At 34.7% G+C, this 23,550-nt stretch overlaps 1 protein-coding gene across 1 annotated transcript in view; it reads left to right on the top strand.

Moving 5' to 3' along the window:
- Window positions 1-22,376, top strand: part of LOC105521669 (chromosome unknown open reading frame, human C7orf60) — a 124,615-nt gene extending 102,239 nt beyond the window's left edge. The window contains exons 4-5 of the mRNA XM_011955941.1: window positions 12,059-12,173; window positions 19,174-22,376. Of these exons, the coding sequence (XP_011811331.1) occupies window positions 12,059-12,173; window positions 19,174-19,803 (745 nt within the window). The 3' untranslated portion in view covers window positions 19,804-22,376. The remainder of the gene's footprint in view (window positions 1-12,058; window positions 12,174-19,173) is intronic.
- The last annotated feature ends 1,174 nt before the right edge of the window (window positions 22,377-23,550 follow it).

Here is a 23,550-nt window from a genome sequence, read left to right as displayed (position 1 = left end):
AAGTCATTGTAGCTTAATGAGGATGGCATTGAATCTATAAATTACCATGGGCAGTATGGCCGTTTTCACAATATTGATTCTTCCTATCCATGAGCATGGAATGTTCTTCCATTTGTTTGTGTCCTCTTTTATTTCATTGAGCAGTGGTTTGTAGTTCTCCTTGAAGAGGTCCTTCACAACCCTTTTAAGTTGTATTCCTAGGTATTTTATTCTCTTTGAAGCAATTGTGAATGGGAGTTCACTCATGATTTGACTCTGTTTGTCTCTTATTGGTGTATAAGAATGCTTGTGATTTTTGCACATTGATTTTGTATCCTGAGACTTTGCTGAAGTTGCTTATCAGCTTAAAGAGATTTTGGGCTGAGACGATGGGGTTTTCTAAATATACAATCATGTCATCTGCAAACAGGAACAATTTGACTTCCTCTTTTTCTAACTGAATACCCTTTCTTTCTTTCTCTTGCCTGATTGCCCTGGCCAGAACTTCCAACACTATGTTGGATAGGAGTGGTGAGACAGGGAGTTTTTAACATGAAGGGATGTTGGACTTGATCAGAAGCCTTTTCTGCATCTACTGAGATGATCATGTGGTTTTTGTCTTTAGTTCTGTTTATGTGATGAGTCACATTTATTGATTTGCATATGTTGAACCAACTTGGCTTCCCTGGGATAAAGCCTGTTTGACCGTGGTGGACTGGCTTTTCAGTGTGCTGCTGGATTCGGTTTGCAAGTATTTTGTTGAGGATTTTTGCATCAGTGTTCATCAAGGATATTTCTTTTTTTTTGTTTTCTTTGCCAGGTTTGGTATCAGAATGATGCTGGCTTCATGGAATGAGTTGGGAAAGAGTCCCTCCTCCTCAGTTTTTTGGAATAGTTTCAGTAGGAATGGTACCAGCTCTTTGTAGTATTCTACAGCTGTAGAATTCTGTGAATCCATCTGGTCCTGGGCATTTTTTGGTTGGTAGGCTACTTATTACTGTAGAGCTCATTATTGAGGAATCAGTTTCTTCCTGGTTCAGTCTTGGGAGGGGATATGTGTTCAGGAATTTATCTGTGTCTTCTAGGTTTTCTAGTTTCACTCACTTCAATTAAAATTTAGCAATTCCTTCTTTTATGAATGTAGGCAGCAAAACTAGTATCTATGACTTTATTAGAGAAATTACAGATGTTTGCATCATATTGTGGTTATATATCAGAATACTTACTCTCATCACTACTTTGAAATTGTGGTAGTCATTGCATTACTGAATCCTCATTATTTAACATGTTACTAAAGAAACACTTGTTACTATATCATAGCTTTGTTTTTCTTGTAATAGTGTAACTATTTCCGAATAACTAATTTTGTGATTTGATTTATTCATGCATTTCTGAAAGCATTTTGAAAAGGAATCTGTCTTCAGACTGCTTAAAGGGGTTGAGGGTACAAAAATTATTTTAAAACCCTTGACTTAGACGAAGAAGGTGCACATGGTTGCGTGATACGATCTTTGAAGACTCAAATTTATTCATTAATTAGATGATGTAAATATTTGCTGAATTTAAGTTATAATTGTTTGGCAAAGAAGATTTATTTGTTTGAAAACATTTAAGCAACTGAACATGCATTTTCAGGTTACTCGTGTTATAACAAGCACTTCTCTGTAGTTTTAGTTTTTTAATAATTTAATGAGGGACTGAATCTCAAGTTAGGTTCTCCTGCTATGTGCATTGCATATATTAATATGGAAGCAAAGTGTATCAGTTAAGATCACTTAAGATTGGCCCTCTAGCCTTTTTTTGATGAAAAAAGTACAGTCTTTTAATAGATTATTCAAAGTCTGTTGTCTTTAGCATACTTCATGTATTCATGTAATACAGTACTTTCACATCAATGAACAGTAACAGAACACTACTACTGTTTATTTACATACACTTTCGTAACTATTGGCTATGTTGTCACAAAGTGATTTTATGCTGACTACTTAGACTAAGATGATTTTATCTGTTTACATATTTTACTTTAAAAGTTAAACTGGAATATGATTATCTAGATATTCTAACCAATCTCCCAAACTGAAAACTTTTTTTAAATGATGGATAAATCTTCTTAGGTAAGAACTGATAAGGCCAAAATCCAAATAATGGCAAGAAGCCAGAAAAGTAAGCAAAGCACTAAGCTTCTGTTGAGCTGAGAGCATTGGTCCAAACTGGCAAACCTGAGCTTTGGTTTTTACACTCCTCTGATAGAGTTGAGTCTCCAAACAGCTGCTTTCTCAATTTGGTGAACCAGAAGTAAATTTGTTCCTTCATCCAAAGCAGACAGACCCCGAACAGGTTGAAACCATAGTATATCCCAAGCACAAATTCATAGTTCAAAAAACCTTGTATTTATTTAGTTGAAAGTGGCCCTAAACTGGTGGTGCTCCAGGTAGCTTGATACAGCAAAGACATTTCTACTCAAAGAATTTTCATAAGTAATTTTTCAAGAAATGTAAATTGCTTATAGTAAAAATCATTACTAGGCATGTATGAAAATACGGTATGACCTAAAGTCAGCAGAGGCAGCAAGAACAGACCTATAAAGGCTTTGTATATAGAATTACGAATTACAATTTATAAAACAAGCTATTTTATGGTTCTGGGTCTTAGGTTTAAGTCTTTAATCCATCTTAATTTTTGTATAAGGTGTAAGGAAGGTGTCCAGTTTCAGTTTTATGCATATGGCTAGCCAGTTTTCCCAACACCATTTATTAAATAGGAAATCCTTTCCCCGTTGCTTGTTTTTGTCAGGTTTGTCAAAGATCAGATGGTTGTAGATGTGTTATTTCTGAGGCCTCTGTTCTGTTCCATTGGTCTGTATATCTGTTTTGGTACCAGTACCATGCTGCTTTGGTTACTGTAGCCTTGTAGTGTAGTTTGAAGTCAGGTAGTGTGATGCTTCCAGCTTTGTTCTTTTTTCTTAGGATTGTTTTGACTATACAGGCTCTTTTTTGGTTCCGTATGAAATTTAAAGTAGTTTTTTCTAATTCTGTGAAGGAAGTCAATGTTAGCTTGATGGGGATAGCACTGAATCTATAAATTTGGACAGTATGGCCATTTTCATGATACTGATTCTTCCTATCCATGAGGATAGAATGTTTGTCCATTTGTTTGTGTCCTCTCTTATTTCCCTGAGCAGTGGTTTGTAGTTCTCCTTAAAGAGGTCCTTCACATCCCTTGTAAGTTGTATTCCTAGGTATTTTATTTTCTTTGTAGCAATTGTGAATGGGAGTTCACTTATGATTTGGCTCTCTGTTTGTCTCTTATTGGTGTATAACAATGCTTGTGATGTTTGCACATTGATTTTGTATCCTGAGACTTTGCTGAAGTTACCTGTCAGCTTAAGGAGATTTTGGGCTGAGACAATGGGTTTTTCTAAATATACAATCATGTCATCTGCAAACAGGGACAATTTGACTTCCCCTTTTCCTAATTGAATACCCTTTCTTTCTTTCTCTTGCCTGATGGCCCTGGCTAGAACTTCCAATACTGTGTTGAATAGGAGTCGTGAGAGGGGGCATCTTTGTCTTGTGCCAGTTTTCAAAGGGAATGCTTCCAGTTTTTGCCCATTCAGTATGATATTGGCTGTGAGTTTGTCATAAATCTCCCTTATGATTTTGAGATATGTTCCATCAATACCTAGTTTATTGAGAGTTTTCAGCATGAAGGGGTGTTGAATTTTTCCGAAGGCCTTTTCTGCATCTGTTGAAATAATCATGTGGTTTTTGTCATTGGTTCTGTTAATGTGATGGATTACATTTATTGATTTGCATATTTTGAGCCAGCCTTGCATCCCAGGGATGAAGCTATTTTAGAGAGAAGAATTGCTTGAGAATTTCTATGGGTAATAGAAACTTTAAAGACTAGCCATTTGGAAAGCCAAAATTATTTAACATAAACTCAGTATATGGAATGAATTGAAGGGGAATTATCAAACTAGGAAACATTATCATCCAGATAACATTATTATCTTGTCTTGCCTCACACAGACAAGAAAATGTAAAATACAAAAAATAAAATGGTTAAAGACAGAAGATAAAAATGAAGTATAATTTACATCTTTATTGGAGTTGCAGAAGGAGAGGAGAGAATAGGAAAGCCAAACCTCACTTAAAAGAAATTCTAAAACTATCTATCTTTCAGGCAGAAAAAAAGTGATCCCACAGGGAAAGTCTAAGGTGAAAAACAGGATGAAGAACAAAAAAATAAAGTAAATATGTTGCTAAATCTAAACAGATATACACCAGTAATAATAATAGAATTAAAATACACAAAATGTCTAATTTGTGTGGTTAACAGAATTTTAAGTGTTCTCAAGGTTTTGTATGGTCTGGGTGAAGACAAAGGCAATGTAAAATTTTCAAGTTAGCAAAATCAAAAACATGGAATTACTGAGATTTAAAAAGGAAAAATCTAAAACCAGTTCTCAACTTTAGCTATACAATACATTCACTTAGGGAGCTTTTGAAAATCATAATGCCCAGACTCCATTTTACCCCAATTAAATCAGAATCTCTGGGTGTTAAAACTTCCAGTGTGATTCCAAAGAAAGTATAGAATGTGAGAAAAGAAACATAGAATAGGTAAAGCAGATAGAAAGTGCAAAAGTAATATAATAGATATAGATCAAAATATTCCAATTAAAACATAGACTCTGCATATAAAAATCCAATTTATGCTCTTATGAGAGATACCCAAAACATGAGGCTTTAGAGTATCAGTGCTAGAGATAGAGGAGACATTTTTCATGATAAAAGGTGTGATTTAGTAGGAAAAGATAACATTTTTAAAATGTGTACCTAATAGTATTGCATGCATATATGAAACAAATATTGAATAAATAATGAAATTTATTAATACTTTATATATATAATGAAAATTGACAGACAAATCTACAGTTGTTTTGGGGAGATTTTTGATGGTGGTTTGATCCAGGATTCATCAAAGATTACATATAGCATCTAGTTAAATATCTCTTGGACCGCATTAATACAGAAAACTCCCTATGATTAATGTTTCTGGTAAGCATGCTACATAGGTGATATTGGGCTCTCAGGGCATCTCAGGGGCAAATGTCAATTTGTCCCATTTTCAGTGATGTTTGATCTTTTGACTAAGGTGATGTCTACTAGATTCCTCCGTTGTAAAAGTACCTTTAATCTGTAATTTGTGGAGTTAATTATACATGAACACCAAGTGAAGTTTCTGTTTTCACCAGTGGCTTTAGCATCCGTTAATGGTCTTGCCTAAATCAAGTTGTTTTTATTACAGTGGTTGCGAAATGGTGACTAATTTCTATCGTGCTTAAATATATTGGTTGGCATTCTTTTGTAAAAACTTCTTTCCCTTCTCCCCCTTTCTTATTTGTTTAAGTACCTGTAGACTCAGATTTTAAATCATTATGTTAAAGTTCATTCTTATGATGGTGAAATCATCCCAAATTAGGCCAATGGAAATGCCTTTAAAGTAGTTTCTTTTACCTTTTCATACTGTTTGAGCAGTGCTTTACTTTTTTGTACAATAAGATCATCCAGGCTTACCATATACTTTCTCTGCTTCAACCCTGGCATAAACTATTCCTCTAAGTAGTACAGGTTCCTCTTAGTGAGAGAATGGTATTTAGAAACCAAATTCTGAGTATTAGATATTCTCTTTGTTACTGTGGTGTCACTGCTTGGACATCCTTTCTTATGAAACCTCTAATTCTAATCCATCACTGCAGGGTTTTTTCTATCCGTTCCCTCATTCTGAATTTGTATCTCCCAGCAACTTTAGTTTATTTGCCATTTGCTCAGCTCTTCAAGACACACAAAATAATTTCAAAATGACTATATCAGCACCACCACAACAACAAACATAAAAATTTTTCATGATAAAACTTCAGGGTATTTTTTTAGCCCTTTTTTTTGTCCTTAGAATATTACCCATCAAGATTATTATCTTCAGATTAGTATGTTCAAGTGGTATTGAATTACTGGTTTTCCTTCCGGGTTATTTGACATTTAACTAGATTCATTAGTTTATCTTCTTATTGCATTGTATTTTTCTCTAGTCCACTGATTTTATTTTTTGAATATGTAAAACATTAACAACTTTCAAAAGTCAAAACTACAATGAAAGGTATACTCAGACATCCCATCTCATACTTAAAGCATCTACTTTGTTCCAAATATTCTGAGGTTTTATTCGTTTCTGGTTTATCCTTTCTAGGTTTCTTTTTGCAAAAATAAACATATATATGAAAATAACAAAATACCTTTAAATCAGTTTGCAGAGATTATTCTGGTTTTTTTTTCTTAATGGTGGAAGATTGAGGAAACATTTTAAGACTATCAAATATTTGAACAACATGGTTAGCAAACTTGCCCACTTATAAACATAAATGTAAAATCCTGAAAATACATACACACAGTCAGTTCTCATGTGTAAATTCTCTGTCTGTGAATTACTTAACTTACTAAAACTTACTTACTTGTAACCCTACAATCAATACTTGTGGTAAAAAATTTGACTCATTCTACACACAAACTTCCCAGCTGAGGTCCAACAATGTGAGCTATGCCTTGTTTCTGCTCTCTCACACAAATACCCTTTTCACAGCCTATTTGGTGTTACATTTTTTGTTTGTGCTTTTTGTTGATGACTTTGCTTTTAAAACAACCCCCACATACGGTGTTGAAGTCTATATAGTGTTCCTAAGCACAAGAATGCTATATAGTGCCTTACAAAGAAAATACATGTGTTATGTAAGCTTCCTTCAGGCATGAGTTATAGTGCTATTGGCTACGAGTTCAATGTTAATGCATCAAGAATATGTATTAAATATAGTGCTTTTAAACAGAAACACATAAATTCAAGGTATGTGTTGATGAAAATGTGACCAGAGACCTAATCCTCTAGTTTCCTTAAGAGCCATTGTTCAGCATTCACTAATTCAACATTCATGGTCACTTTATAAAACCAAATGACCACAAGTAGTCAGAATTGACTGTATATACACAGACATATAAAACAAATCCTTCAGATTATGAAAAGAATTATATATAGAAATCAAATTAAGGCCTTCCAAAGAATGCAAGATTGATTTGACACTGTACAATTAATGAATTTTTTTCTACCACATAGTCATAGCTGCACAAATACATAGAATGCATTTGATAAAATTCCACATGGATTTGTGTCAAAAAAAGAAAAACCACCCTAGCTAAGCATAAAAATGATTTCAAGAAGTCCTGGCCGGGAGCAATCAGGCAAGAGACATAAAAGGAACAAATACGAGCAGAGGAAGTCCAGCTATCTCTGTTTGCAGATGACATGATTCTATATCTAGAAAACCCCCTTGTCTCTGCTAAAAGCTCCTAGATCTGATGATCAGCTTCAGCAAAGTTTCAGGATACAAAATAAATGTACAAAAATCAGTAGCATTCACATACATCAACAACATTCAAGTTGAGAGCCAAATCAAGAACGCAATCCCATCCACAATTGCCACAAAAAGAATAAAATACCTAGGAATACGGCTAATCAGGGAGGTGAAAAATCTCTGCAACAAGAATTGCAAAACAATACTCAAATCAGAGATTACACAAACAAATGGAAAACATTTCATGCTCATGGATAGGAAGAATCATTATTGTTGAAATGGCCATACTGTCAAAGCAATTTACAGATCCAATGCTATTTTCATCAAAATACCAATGAACATTCTTCACATAATTAAAAAAAACTGTTTTAAAATTCATGTGGAACCAGAAAAGAGCCCAGATCACCAAGGCAATTCTAAGCAAAAATAACAAAGCTGGAGGCATCACGTTACCCAACTTCAAATGATACTACAAGGCTACAGTAAGCAAAACAGCATGCTACTGGTACCAAAACAGACACACAGACCAATGGACAGAATAGAGAACCCAGAAATAAAACCTACAACCATCTGATCTTCGATAAAGTTGACAAAAGCAATGGGGACAGAACTCGCTATTCAATAAATGGTGCTGGGATAACTAACCATATACAGAAGATTGAAACTGGACCTCTTTCTTATACCATACACAAAAATAAACTCAAGATCTGTTAAAAATACTTAAATATACAACTAGAAAAACCTTGGAAGATAACCTAGGAAATACCATTCTGGACATAAAACCTGGGAAAGATTATGACAAAGATGCCAAAAGTAATTGCAACAAAAACATTGACACGTGGGACCTACTTAAACTAAAGAGCTTCTGCACAGCAACAGAAACTATCAACAGAATAAACAGACAATCTACAGAACAGGAGAAAATATAACTATGCATCTGACAAAGGTCCAATATCCAGCATCTATAAAGAACTTAAACAAATTTACAGGCAGAAAACAACCCCATTAAAAAGTGGGCAAAGGACATGAACAGACACTTCTCAAAAAAAGACAAACGTGTCCAACAAGCATATGAAAAAATGCTCAACATCACTAAACGTTAGAGAAATGCAAATCAAAACCACAATGAGACACCATCTCACAGGCATCAGAATGGCTATTATTAAAATGTCAGAAAATAACAGCTGCTGGCAAGGTTGCTGAGAAAGGGGAATGCTAATACACTGCTGGTGGGAATGTAAATGAGTTCAGCCATTGTGGAAAGCAGTGTAGCAATTCCTCAGAGAACTTAAAATTACCACTAGACTCAGCAATCCCATTATTGGGTATATACCCAAGGGACTATAAATCATTCTACAGTAAAGACACATGCACACACATGTTCATCACAGCACAGTTCACAATAGCAAAGACATGGAATCAACCTAAGTGCCCCACAACAGTAGACTGGATAAAGAAAACGTGGTACATATACACCATAGAATACCATGCAGCCATAAAAAAAGAATGGAATCATGTCCTTTGTAGCAACATGGATGGAGCTGGAGGTCATTATCCTAAGCAAACTAATTCAGGAACAGAAAACCACATACCTCACATTCTCACTTATTACTGGGAGCTAAGTGATGAGAACACATGGACCCAAAGAGGGAAACAACATACACTGGGGATTACTTAAGGGTGGAGACAGAGAAGGGAAGAGGCTAAAAAACCTACCCATTGGGAACTACCTTTATTACCTGGGTGACAAAATAATCAGTACACCAAACTCCCCGTACACCAAACTCCTGAGACACGTAGTTTACCTATGTAACCTGTACATGTACCCCTGGACCTAAAATAAAAGTTTATAAAAAAGGAACTTCAACTTTATCAAGGGTAGTATATAAAACCTATACCAGTTATTATATTTAATGGTGAAACATTGGAATATTCCTTCTGATCTAGGGTTAATAGTGTCCATCCACTTGCCCACTTCTATCTACCAACATATTGGAAGTCCTGGGCAGAGTGGTAAGGGGGAAAAAAATGGATGGGTAGGTGGGTGAAACACAAATGTCATTTTTCACAGTTTAGGAACTTACGTAGATAGAGTACACAAAATAATATACAGATAAGCAATCGAGATAAATTTAGTAAAGCTGCTGGATCTAAAAAAGATATGCATAGTAGCCACCACTCCTTCACAGAGAATACATGCCAACACCCCCCATGGAGGCCTAAAACCACAGATATTACTGAATCCTATATACATACTATGTTTTTATATATACATACCCATGATAAAGTTTAATTTATAAGTTAGGCACAATAAGAATAACAATAAAATAGAACAATTATAACAAAATACTATAAAAATTATGTGAGTATGGTATTCCAAAGTATCTTACTGTACTTCACTTACCCTTATGATGTGAGATGATAAAATGCCTATACAATGAGATGAAGTTAGGTGAATGACATAGGCATTGTGACATAGCATTAGGCTACTGTTGACCTTCTGACCATATATCAGGAGGAGGAGGATCATCTGCTTTCAGTAATCCTAAATCATGAAGCCATGTCTATGTCCATTGTTAGATATCAGGATCATAAGATATCCTGTTAATAGCTAATGTAAAAAGTGTGGATACTTTGGACAAGTGGATGTGATTCATGTCCTGGGTCTGACAGTGTGAGATTTTACCATGCTACTCAGAATGTCACGCAATTTAAATCTTATGAATTGGCTTATTTCTGGAATTTTCTGTTGAACATTTTCAGACCATGGTTAACTACAGGTAACTGAAACCACAAAAGGTGAAACAGCAGATAAGGGGGGACTGTTGTATCCAAGTCAATTGCATCTGTGTAACCAACAATAAAAAATGAAATTTAAAAAAAAAAAAAGTAAAGTGTTCCATGGGAAAAAAGATAATGAAAGCATCAAAAACTAGGAAATACCAAGGAATATAACTCCAACAAAAGATGTGAGGGAACTTTTTAGAGAAAATGATCAAAACTATTGACAGTTTTTTTAAGTAAATGGATAACTATTCATGTTCATGGATTTGAAGATTGAATATTGTAAAGATGTTAATTCTCCTTAAGTGATCTTTAGACTTAATGCCATACTAATAAAAGTCTTAAGTATATACTATACAGCAGTAAAAGTGAATTATAGAAGCACAAACAACTCAAAAACATAATATCAAATGAAAGCAGCAAATCACAAAACGTAGTGTAAAACTAAACTGTAGACATAGGTACTTAAGTCTCTAGTACTCAGTCATAGGTACTTAAGACTTTAAAGGAAATCAATAGAATAAATAAGGATAAGTGACTAAAATAACGATAGTGACTACCTAAAATAAGGATAGTGACTACCATTTTGGAAGGGTGTGGGGGATGTCATCAGGGAGGATCATGTTTCCAGGGTGCAGGCATTATGTCTTGACCTGAGTGGTAATTACGTGGTCACTCACTGAGTGACTGTTCTTTAAACTGTGTATATTTTATGCAAATAAAAAAATAAGGAGCTAAGCCAAATAATTTGAAATAGACTAAGTATATTACTGAGAATTGATCAGTTATTAAGCTCATCCATGATATGATTAAGTTATTGGTGATTGTTCCATAATGTTGAAGTAACTTGAATGGTTTAGGTTACTTCATTGAGATAGAAAATTCAATTTATAAAAAGTATATATTTTTTAAGACTCTCAGAAATGTTTTGCTACTCAGTTTACTAGAATTTATACTACAGAATTTAGCATATAGCAAATTCTGCTTACACTATACTTGGGAAAACCATTAGTGGAAGAAATACAAATTTTTTATATAACATGGTAATAGTGAGCAATGATACCTACCACTTTTTAAGCACTTACCATGTAGTAGGCATAGGGTCAAGTATGAAATGTATTATCTTATTAATTCTAGAAAAAAGTCTAAGGGTGAGTACCACTATTATCCCCGTATTACATGTTAAGGGTCAGAGTCAGGTTATGATGTTAGCCTTTCTGATTCGAGAACTCCTTAACCATAGCCCAGTAAGGATTAGAATGACTGTCTAGTAGTGTGTATAGTATTACATATTGTTACAGATTCTCATTTGGTTTTTACTCTCTCTCTATCATGAGGGTAGAGTTTTCCAAGAGACTACATAGCATGTGATATTGCAACAGCCTGAATGCAAAAGCAGATATTAGAATTCATTCACTTTCAATTAAGCCAGACATTAGAGACTTGAAAAAACATATTTTTTTAAAATGGGGGGTGGGTGGTGTGGGGGTCCAGGCGCAGTGGCTCATGCCTCTAATCCCAGTACTTTGGGAAGCTGAGGCTGGAGGATCACTTGAGCTCAGGAGTTCAAGACCAGCCTGGGCAGCATAGCAAGACCTTGTCTCAATTTTTAAAAAATTAAACAAGTAAATATATATAAAACAAGGCTGTACTTTTTTACTGTCCTTTTTAAGTCTAATAAATGAATATATTTTAAGACTTGTTCATCTTAACTTCAAATATGATCATTATTAATAGATATAACTCACAGAAATGAAAGTTCACTGGGGGCCTCAGTAATTTTTAAATGTGTAAAAGGGTCCTGAGACTAACAAGTTAAAAAACCGATAACCTATGTGATTTATTAAATTCTCATGTTTGATTTTGTTCTTATAAAATATGTGTTTTTAGGTTGCTACAAGCCTCAGGAAAAATCAGATTACTTGATGTTGGCAGCTGCTTTAACCCATTTCTGAAGTTTGAAGAATTTCTAACTGTTGGCATAGACATTGTACCTGCTGTAGAGGTATGCATAGTTTTGTTTCAGAGTTCAATATTTTACGTGTATATTTACAAAAGAAAAGCACTGTCTTTGCATCCCTAAAATAGCAAATGTATTTCCTGTGTACCCATTAAGAAGAGATTTCTTTTCTAAACTAAATATATTTTGTGAAAAATTGAGCATTTAACCAAATTTTGTCTTTATTTTCTTTATCATGTAAATAGCCATAATCTAGAACTATGTTAGAGTAAAATCTTAGCAATTAAGAAACTTCACCTGGGCATGGTGGATCACGCCTGTAATCCCAGCACTTTAGGAGGTCAAGATGGGCGGATTACCTGAGGTCAGGAGTTTGAGACCAGCCTGGCCAACGTGGCGAAACCTAAAAAATAAAAAAATTAACTGGGCATGGTGGCGGGCACCTGTAATCACAGCTACTCAGGAGGCGGAGGCAGGAGAATCGCTTGAACCTGGGAGGCAGAGGTGGCAGTGAGCCTAGATCGCGTCACTGCACTCCAGCCTGGGTGACACAGTGAGACTCCATCTAACAATAAAAAGAAACTTCAGTAGATTATAGAGTTCCACATAGCTGTAGTGTTTGGGTTTTGCATTTTGTTGTATTTGGTTTATTATTTTCTTTTAATGCATCTCTTTCTAAAATATGTAGTATTGTAGAGCCATTATGGAATGGTAGAAAGAGGCAAGGGCTTTTGCATCAGCCAGAACTTTATTAAATCCAGCTTGTTTGTACTTGAGTCAATGCAACTACTTAACACTTGGCCTGGTACATTGTAGGAACTCAGTAAATGATAGATTCTATCCTTTCTTTTGAGAACATTTCCTATGGGTTAGTTATTATGACACTATCATTTCAATTCAGTGAAGCAGGATCACCTCCTTATCAGCTTGAACTTTTTTTTAAGACGGAGTTTCACTCTTGTTGCCCAGGCTTGAGTGCAGTGGTGTGATCACTCACTGCAACCTATGCCTCCTGGGTTCCAGAAATTCTCCTGCCTCAGCCTCCCAAATAGCTGGATTACAGGTATGCACCACCATGCCCAGCTAACTTTGTATTTTTAGTAGAGACAGGGTTTCACCATGTTGTTCAGGCTGGTCTCGAACTCCTGAGCTCAGGTGATCCACCTGCTTCAACCTCCCAAAGTGCTGGGATTGCAGGCATGAACTACTGCACCCAGCCAGCTTGAACATTCTTATACCTTAATCATGTGATGCCAAGAGTTTGTGTTAAAGGCATTTTTTAAAGATAGATGACTCTAAAGTAGGCACATTATATCAGAAAAAGATTTTTTTCCAGAATAACATTAATTCGTTATGTTTACCATTTTACTCTTGATAGAACTGCAGACACAAAAATTTTTTTAAATGCATTTTAATGTTATTTTTAAAGTATGGATTAGAGTATTAATATATCAGTTATTAGGGATTTTTTCCCCTCTACTGCTGTATTCCCAGTACCTAGAAGAGTGCCTAGTATATTTAATACTTTTTTAAATAAAAGAATAGAATATTTCCAACCTAGGTTTGAACCTCTCCATCACCTTTTTCTAGTCTCTGATCCTCAGTTTTCTCATCTGTATAATGGGGTTAGTAGTGGACCACATTTCATAGGATGTTGTAATGTTTTCTTGGGGAAAAAAAAAAGTATTTAAAGCACCAAGCATAGTACCTCTTATGTAGTGCCTGCTAAATAAATGTATGTTGTTACTACTGGTAAGTTCCTGCATGAAGATTTAACTTTCTTTAATTATGTATCATTTTGATGAGCATGATTAAATTGGTATAACACTGAGGAACAAGCAAGTCCTAAAACCATTCCTGTTATTTCTACTTTCGTTTTCTCTATGCTAAAATCACTGTTCTTAGCTTACCACTGCAGAGTTTTTCTGTGCCATCAGGAACTAGTTTTAAAGCCCAAGTGGCTTCATGCATGGATTCTCTTCCCTTCCTTCCTCAAGACATACATGAGAGATGTTCTTCAGGGACTGCTGAGACATCATGACCATTTGATCTGATCCTTAAGCTTAATATTAAATCTATCTATGGATAGGGTTATAAACACTGAATTGTATAGTCACCAGAGAAGACAAAAGAACTACTATAAATAACTTAAGTATAGAATCAGAGTTTCACAGTTCAGAATCCTATAATTTTAAAACAGAGTAAAGGGACTTACTCTTCCAGCCAAGATGGGATAACATAGACCAGCTTTATCCTCTTCCACTTGAAGCAACAAAAATGTGGACAAAATATTTGAAATAATTTGACACTGCACATCAGGTAATGAAGGACAGTGATCTCTGAGAGATGGAAAACAAATGAGACAAGCGCTACAGTTACTCTAGGATATTGCCTTGAGAGAGTTTCCAGGATGTAGCACAGAGAGAAACCCTAGCAGAGTTCAGATGATTCTGTGACTTGTGAAGATGGAGTTGTGAGTCCTCAGAGACCGAGGCAGTTCGTGTTTCTAGAATGGTCTACTGAAAATAAGAAAGCCATAGAAGGAAAACTCCAGAGGCCTGCAAAAGGTCCCCTTTGAATACTCATCAGCTGAGTACAGATTAGCACACACGTATATGAGAAAACTACATGAGACTGTACTGTCCGAAAGGATTAGAGGTTACAGTGGCCAGCACTCACACAGGGAAGTATTAATATGGTACCTGTTCCCATCAGCCATACTGGAACATTCAAGATTCACAGACATTTAATAGAGTACACAGAGAAGGGTCTTACCTCAATAATGGAGAATAATTTGCCTTAGACTAAACACTAGTGCTCTAGTCCCATGTAACAAATCTTAAAAGCAAGACCCAGAAAGTTCAGATTGTCTCCAGGTATCTTAACTACATCCCAGAACACAGCTCAGAAATATTTATAGCAATCCATAGTTATGTAGAACCCACCAAGGTAAAATTCACCACGTCTAGCATCCAAAAAAAATTGTAGCCATGCAGAGCAGCAAGAAAATAGGACCCACAGTGAGGAGATAAATCAGCCAACAACGATCAACCCTAAACTGACACAGAAACAAGGACATTAAAATAGAGATAATACCCGTTTGGGAAAATTCCTTAAGCTAAACATTTACACAGTTTATATTCTTCTGTTATACATGTTATGCTTCAATACAGTGTTATTATTTAAAAAATATCAAAACTGTATAAAAAGCTAAGAAGAAACAGTCTGAAGTACTGTCTCTTCTAGAGACAGTACTACAATGTGTGATGTGAAAATGCATACCAGATAGGATTAATGCATATTAGATGTTGCAGAAGGAAAGGTAAATTGAAGATATAACAATAGCACCTATCCAAAATGAAACAAAATTTTTAAAATAGAAGAGCATCAGTGATACAAATCTAAGCGGCTAAATATAAACATAATTGGAATCCCCCAAAAGGTGGGGTTAAAAAAATAATGGCCAAAAACTTTCCAATTTGATGAAAGCTTTAAACTCACAAATTCAGAGAAGCCCAACAAACTCCAAACAAAAGAAACATGAAGAAAAATTACACCAAGGAACATCACATCAAACTTCTAAAACTAGTGATAAAGTCTTAAAAGCTCCCAGAAATTGTAAAGACACCTTAAAGTACTGAAATAAAAAGTCACCTAGAATTTTATACCCAGCCAAAATATCTTTCAAAAATGATGAAATCGATTTTCTTCAGATATCTAAAAGCTGAAATAATTCAATATTAGCAAGCTTGTATTATAAGAAATGTTAAGTTGGAAGTGCTTTAGCCAGGTAGAAATATGGCTCTACACAAAGGTATGAAGAGGTAACTATACAGCTAAAAAGATTTTCTCTTCTTGTTTAAACTCTTTTAAGATAAATAAAAATAGATATTTGTGTGTATATACTAGCAGCAACCAATCAGAAATTTAAATTAAAAACAGTACCATTTACTCTAGCATCAAAAATATGAAATATTTATTTTATATGTGAACATATATAAAATATGTAGCTCATAAATCTGACAAAAGTAGAAAAATCCAAATGCTGCAAACCACAAATTAGGAGAAAGTAAAGATGACCTAGGCTGGGTGCAGTGGCTCACACCTGTAACCCCAGCATTTTGGGAGGCCTAGGTAAGTGGATTGCTGGTGTCCAAAAGGTCGAGACCATCCTGGGCAATGTGGCAAAAACCTGTCTCTACCAAAAAAAAAAAAAAAAATTAGCCAGATGTGGTGGCACTGGCCTGTAGTCTCAGCTACTCAGGAGCCTGAGGTAGGAAGATTGCTTGAGCCCAGAGGGTGGAGGTTGCAGTGAGCTAAGATCACACCACTGCACTCCAGCCTGGGTGACAGAGTGAGACCCTATCTGTATAGAGTCAGTGCAGTCCTCACCAAACTCTTGTGGGCTTTTTTGTAGAAATTAAAAAACTTATTCTAAAATTTGTGTGGAAATTGAAAGGACCTAGAATTAATACCTCAAAACAACTTTTAAAAAGGACAGTGTTGGAGAGTAACACTACCTGATTTCAAAATTATAAAACTACAGTATTCAAGACACTGTGTTATTGATGTTCAAGAATATCAGTGAAATATAATAGATGGTTCACAAATAGGCCCAAACTTAGATACCTGATTTTTGCCCAAGATGGAGAGCATAGTCTTTTCCACAATGGTGTTGAAACAAAAGGGTATCCATATACAAAAGAAGAAACTTCAGACCATACCACACTCCATACAAAAAAAAAAAAAATGAACTTGGCCAGGCATGGTGGATCATGCCTATAATCCCAGCACTTTGGGAGGCCAAGGCGGGCGGATCACAAGGTCAGGAGTTCGAGACCAGCCTGGCCAATATGGTGAAACCCCGTCTCCACTAAAAATACAAAAATTAGCCAGGCGTGGTGGTGTGCGCCTGTAGTCCCAGCTACTCAGGAGTCTGAGGCAGGAGAATCACTTGAACCCAGGAGGCGGAGGTTGCAGTGAGCCAAGATCACACTGCTGCACTCCATCCTGGGCAACAGAGTGAGACTCCATCTGAAAAAAAAAAAAACTCAAAATGTATTATAGACCTAAATGAAAAAAACAAACTATAAAACTACTAAAGGAAAACATTTTGAAAAAAAGTCTTTATGACCTTGGGATAGGACAAGACTTCTTAGACCTGACTTTGAAAGCAACATCTAAGAAAGAACAAATTGATAAATTAGTCTTCATCAAAATTTAAAACTTCAGCTCTTCAAAGGACACTGTTAAAAGAATGAAAAGATAAGCCACACGAGACTAAGAAAATATTTTCAAGTCATATATCATAAAGGACTTGCATCAAGAATATATAAAGAACTCTCAAAACCCAGTAAGAAAATATTTAAAATTTAAAGCAACCCAATTATTTTTAAATGGGCAAAATATTTGAACACTTTAACACAGAAGATATCTGGATGGCAGATAAATCCGGGAAAAGATGATAAACATCACTAACTCATTAGGAAAATGCAGATTAAAACTGCAATACCACTACACACCTATTACAATTACTAAAATGAAATAGACTAGCTATACCAAGAGTTGATAAGGATTTGGAGGAACTGGAACTCACATAGTCCTGGTGGGAACGTGAAACTACATAACCACTTTTGAAATCAGTTGGGAGTTATTTAAAAATTAAACTTGCTACACCACCTACTGTATGATCTAGCCACCCAAGATATTTCCCCAAGACAAATTAAAGAATGTTGATTCAAACAATGAATGGGAATACTCACAGCAGCTTGAATTGTAATAACCAAAAACTAGAAACAACCCAGATATCCATAAACAGATGTATATGGATAAACCAGCTGTAGTACATCCTTGATACAATGGGATACCATTCTGCAATTTAAAAAGGAATAAACTATTAATACCTGCAAGAAAAATCTCAAAATGATTATTTATATGAAATTCTAGGAAATACAAACTTGACTGTAGTGATAGAAATCACATCAATGATTGCCTGCTGGCAGGGGAAGAGAAGGAAGGGACTATAAAGGGGCATAAGGAAAATTATGGGGTGTTGGATCTGTTCATTAACTCGACCATGCCCATGGTTTCATGAGTGTAAAAATACATCACAACTTATCAGACTTACGCTTTTGTGTCACTTATACATGAGTAAAGCTGCCTTTAAGAAAAAGGGAAGAAGAAAAGCATCTTTTTTTCTGGTACTAGAATGTTACATATCACTTTTCCTAATAAACAGTCCAGATGACTATGTGGCCAGCTTGTATATACACTAACATGAGTGAAGGATTAAGGTATTAGGTCATATCTTTGTTAATAACTATTGGTATATGATAGAGTAATTTTTGTCTAATTTTAAAATTGCTTTCTTCTGGTCCATTTCCGTAGTTTTAAGATTTAGCAAATTATATAATGTTTATTCCTTTAGTTGTATTGTTTCCCATGGCCATTTGTCTAACTAAATTTAGTTTGTTCCAAACCAGGGATTAACTTTTTAACAAAATAAAAGTAATGTTGAGGGTTACTTTTTAAATGGTTAAAGTTAATGGTTTCAAATAACTTAAGTTTTGGAATCATTCTGCTTGTACAAATTTTATAATGCCTCTTTCATTATCCTCTAATTTATTTGATTCATCTTTATTTCATGGTATTTCTTGTTTAGAGTTTTTATATTAGCTTGTTTTTGGTAACTGTAAATGTTAAACTGAATGTAAATAGAAATGTCTTTCCTGTAAACTTCTACCCAAATTAGAATTCATGTAAGTCCTAACCCAAAATACAGACTTAAATTATTTCCCATTTTAAATTGTTAGGCAAAAATACATATTTAAATGATGATTAGCAAGTCTTTGGACTTAACTACTTTGAGATTTTTGTAAAAGTTGTGGTTGAATAAATCTGTTCAAGTTGAAAATTTAAAAGGAAAAATGTATAATCAATGCTGGAATTATTACTATGATATGTGAAATGGTTTGCTGAAAAGTCTATGTATTAAAGTGGAAATAATCTTGAAGTTCTTAATATGCATTGTTTTCTGTTTCTGCAGAGTGTCTATAAATGTGATTTCCTGAACTTACAGCTTCAGCAACCACTCCAGCTTGCACAGGATGCTATAGATGCTTTTTTGAAGCAGCTGAAAAACCCTATTGATTCTCTTCCTGGAGAACTTTTCCATGTGGTTGTTTTCTCTCTCCTCCTTTCTTATTTTCCATCTCCTTACCAGCGATGGATTTGCTGCAAGAAAGCCCATGAACTGTTAGTGTTAAATGGTTTATTACTTATCATCACACCTGATTCCTCCCATCAGAACCGTCATGCTATGATGATGAAAAGCTGGAAGATTGCTATAGAGTCTCTGGGCTTTAAACGCTTCAAGTACTCAAAATTTTCACATATGCATCTGATGGCATTTAGGAAAATCTCTCTAAAAACCACAAGTGACTTGGTTAGTAGGAACTACCCAGGAATGTTATATATTCCTCAAGATTTCAACAGTATAGAAGATGAGGAATATTCTAATCCTTCCTGCTATGTTCGATCAGATATAGAAGATGAACAACTAGCATATGGTTTCACAGAACTCCCTGATGCTCCATATGACTCAGATTCTGGAGAAAGTCAAGCCAGCTCTATTCCTTTCTATGAGCTAGAGGACCCCATATTACTTTTAAGTTAATATAGAAGCAAAAGGCCCTTTCAGTCCAGGCTCCTAAACTAATTGCTTACACCAATTGGAAATACTAACATGAACTCAGTACTGAAAACCTGGTTTGCATAAAAGAAATGCAGAGGTTTACAGAGTTTGCTATTTTTTTCTACTTCTCAATTTTAAAATTTATTCTTATATAGAAAGCTTAAAGTTTCATGCAGAGTGACTCATGTCATAGCAGAAACTTCTGTTACTTTAGCATTTAGCACTATCATAGAAAGGTACCTTTTTCACTTTAGTGCTATTGTGGAAACAAGCATAATTTGCTCTATGTTTTCCTTTTCAACTTTTCAGTGTTGACTATAAACCATTGAATGGGAAACTTTAAGATGTAGAAAGCTGTAGATTGCACTTTGATGACTCACAAGTTAAATGTGATACAGAAAAATAGATCGGTTAGTTGTTTTGTGATGCACTTACCTTTTTCTTTTTTCTAACTAAAATTGTGATGTTACAGAAAGTCATTTTATGTTCCTTTATATTTCCTGAACTTTTTGTAATTGGTGGTAATTCTTTTTCTTTCTTCCTTCTATTAAAAGCTCATTTGACAGCATCAGACATTGGGGGAGAGATTTCCCCCAAAGTATGTATTCTAATTTCATTAGCCCTATCCATTAAACACCATTGCCAAAGTAGTATTTTCATAACTTTCTTGTTGATTTGGGCCTTGGTGTGAAGTATATTTACCTGAGAGTTCACTTTTACTTTTCTTAAACTTAGGTTTCATTTACAAAATGTTTTATTTAAGCAAAGAACAATGTAATACTCAATAATGACCTAAAACACCTTTTTGAAAGGGTTTGCACTTGGAAGAGTTTATGTTCTGTTGAAACCAACTTTGATAGGGTCCTCACCTTTCTGTGAAGGAGGTGCCGCACTACAAGTTTCAAATTATATGGAAAAACTTAAAATTAACCCTCTGTTGGTGATCTCATAAAATGGTTTTGACCTTTTGGTATCTTAATTTCTATCTAAACTCTATCAGAAAATTTTCTTTGAATATATCAATTAGTTGGCTGTGGGAATTTTCCCTTTCCACATTAATAAATGCCTTTCTGTGTTTCTGAATCAGAAGCAAATGATTAGGGAAAAATATATGTCCAAACAAGACAAGATTAGTTTAAACAGTTAAGAACATTTAGTCCACATTGTCTTGTCAGCCAGCAATTGTCACGGAAACTATCATTTTTAAGAGTGCCACTGTGTGGATTTTTTTTTTCAAGTGGTTATTACATTAAAATTACCTCATACTGAGGTTTTTGCACTGAAATATCACAGTTTCAGATTTCATGGTTAATGTTGTGCGTATGTTTGTATGTTTTTAAAGGAAACTTGCATTTTCAATAGTTGATCCTAAATTTCATAAACTGCACTTCTTTACTCTGGTAAAGCTGATGTTTTTGTGCTTATTGTGAATTGCCGTAGTACCTTTGAATGTCAAACTTTATTTAGAAATATAAAACTTACCCTTTATGATATAAATGGTTGAGTGTATGTACCCAGTATTTCAAATTAAATTTCACATGCTAAATTAATGAAAGTAACAAGATTGTGATTTTTTAAAGTCAGTTGATTAAATGCAATAAATATTGGTTGCTCAAATATGCCACAAGTAACTGAACATTTTTCATTTACTTTCAATAGCATAAGATTGCTTAATATTTAGGATTGACTGTTGTTTCCAGTTAAGCACTACAGGATTATGCCTTGTAGCTTCCCCAAGAGAAGGGGGGAGAAAAAGCACTGTATTGATAATACAGAACTATTCTGAACAATTTTGGTAGTACCTTTTACCATACTGTTTGCTTTTTGACTTGGGTAAATATCTTAAGAGAAAAGAAAACAATACACCAAATGAAAATGCTTTGAAAGTAAATGAAAACAGCACTTTTGAAAGGCTGGTGTAGTATGACCCTGGAGTCAGCCTTTGTGTTATAGCTAAAATGTTGGTGCTATAAATTCTGATTGTTTACAGATGTTGATTCTGCTTATGCTCCAAAGTGTGCATGATGTATTTTATGTAGTACTCTGAGGAAGTCTCTTTATAAAACCTACTACCACTTAGTATAAATTTGTTTGAATTTATATCATTTGTTACTGTAAATTCAGCTTATTCAAATTAGGTTGGCACAGATTTAAACTGATACACATTCCACCAAAGCCAATTCAGTGTATAAGTATTGAAGTATAAGCAGTCATTGCAGCTTGATGCCAGATCATGTATGTAATAACAAGTGGAAGTTAATAGGGCCTTCTAATACTGTATGGGTACTCCTAAGAATTATTTCACTTTGGATATAAAGAAGTTATAAAGCCTCCTGTCACATTCACAGCAGGTTCTTCAAAATAATTTGGTTGTTTCAAAAACAAATGGTAATCATTTGGTTGGATTCTTCAGGATCATGACTAGATCATGTGGTTTTACCATAGTTGCCAAGTGGTGGGAGGTAGCATACCTGAAAATGTACGTGTGTGTTTGTTGTATTTTTTCACATTTTGTGAACAAAGCACATTTATTAAAAATTTTAAATTTTCTAGTATTCTTTGTCTGTTACTTGTAAACCGAAAGTTCTGTGGTCTTTGATGTATCTCACTAAGTGATTTTGGCATTGGGAAGCAATTTAGAACTTGAGTGACTTGTACAATTTTCCAACTGGGTTTCATTTTTGTTAAATCCCTTAATGTCATAAATTTATTTACTGAGATCCAGAGAACTCAAGTGACTTCCCATTGTCATGTTTTGTCATGTTTATGACAGAAGCAGGGCAACAGCATAAATTCTACTTCATTATGTGTCAACCATATCATATTCTTTTTTTTGAAAGTAAACTACATAATAATTTATCAGTTATTTCAGGGCAGCAGATGTCTTTCTCGTAATATAAAAGGTTTTTTGTTGTTGTTGTTTATTAAACAAATGTTTGAATTCTGCCATGTGCTATATGCTGGAAAAGCAGCAAGGATTGGAGTGATCATTGTCCCCTGCCCTCATGGAGCTTATGACCTAAGAGTGAAGACAAGCATGCTACGTGTACTTAATATCTGTATCCAAGAATGATTACCTGCTGATCCTATAGTTTTGCCCCTGCTTAAAATCCTTAATTCACAGAAGTAGAACAGGAAATAAGAAAAGCTTTAAACACAAAACTAGCAAATTACATATTGTGGATAAGAGATGTATTGTTCATTCCTCTAGAAAAGTATAACCTAAATATAAATTCTGATGTAAAAGCAGAAAAAAAAAAATGGATTCAAGCTTTTTGTTCCATTTTCCCACACTTTCTGAGCACCATGCAGCAATGCTATTCCTCTGCAAGAGTCCACACACTAGGTCAGCAGAAATGTAAATCAAAGATTTGGTTCCTTCTTGGTTTTGTGAATTGCTTCTTAGATGGTAACAAAGGTAGAGAACACTGTGTTACAAAAACAAAAAAAAAAAAAACCCATAATACAAACATTTACTACAAGGAATGTCTGTATTATAATATAATAGCTATTCTTCCAAAAAAAAAACTGAATTGCAATAACCATGATAGTATGATAGTTCATGTTAAAGTCATATCCATGAGCTACTGTGAATGCAAAGCTCCCCAAGTATATTAGTGGTGGCATATATACACACACACACACACACACACACACACACACACTACAAAACCCAACGAACAAGCAAGGCTACAGTAGCTAACAATTTTAAAGATCTCTTAAGTGCAT

Source organism: Colobus angolensis, unplaced genomic scaffold (genome assembly GCF_000951035.1).
Source record: "Colobus angolensis palliatus isolate OR3802 unplaced genomic scaffold, Cang.pa_1.0 Scaffold403, whole genome shotgun sequence".
Taxonomy (NCBI): domain Eukaryota; kingdom Metazoa; phylum Chordata; class Mammalia; order Primates; family Cercopithecidae; genus Colobus; species Colobus angolensis.
This window is presented reverse-complemented; position numbering and strand designations above follow the sequence as displayed.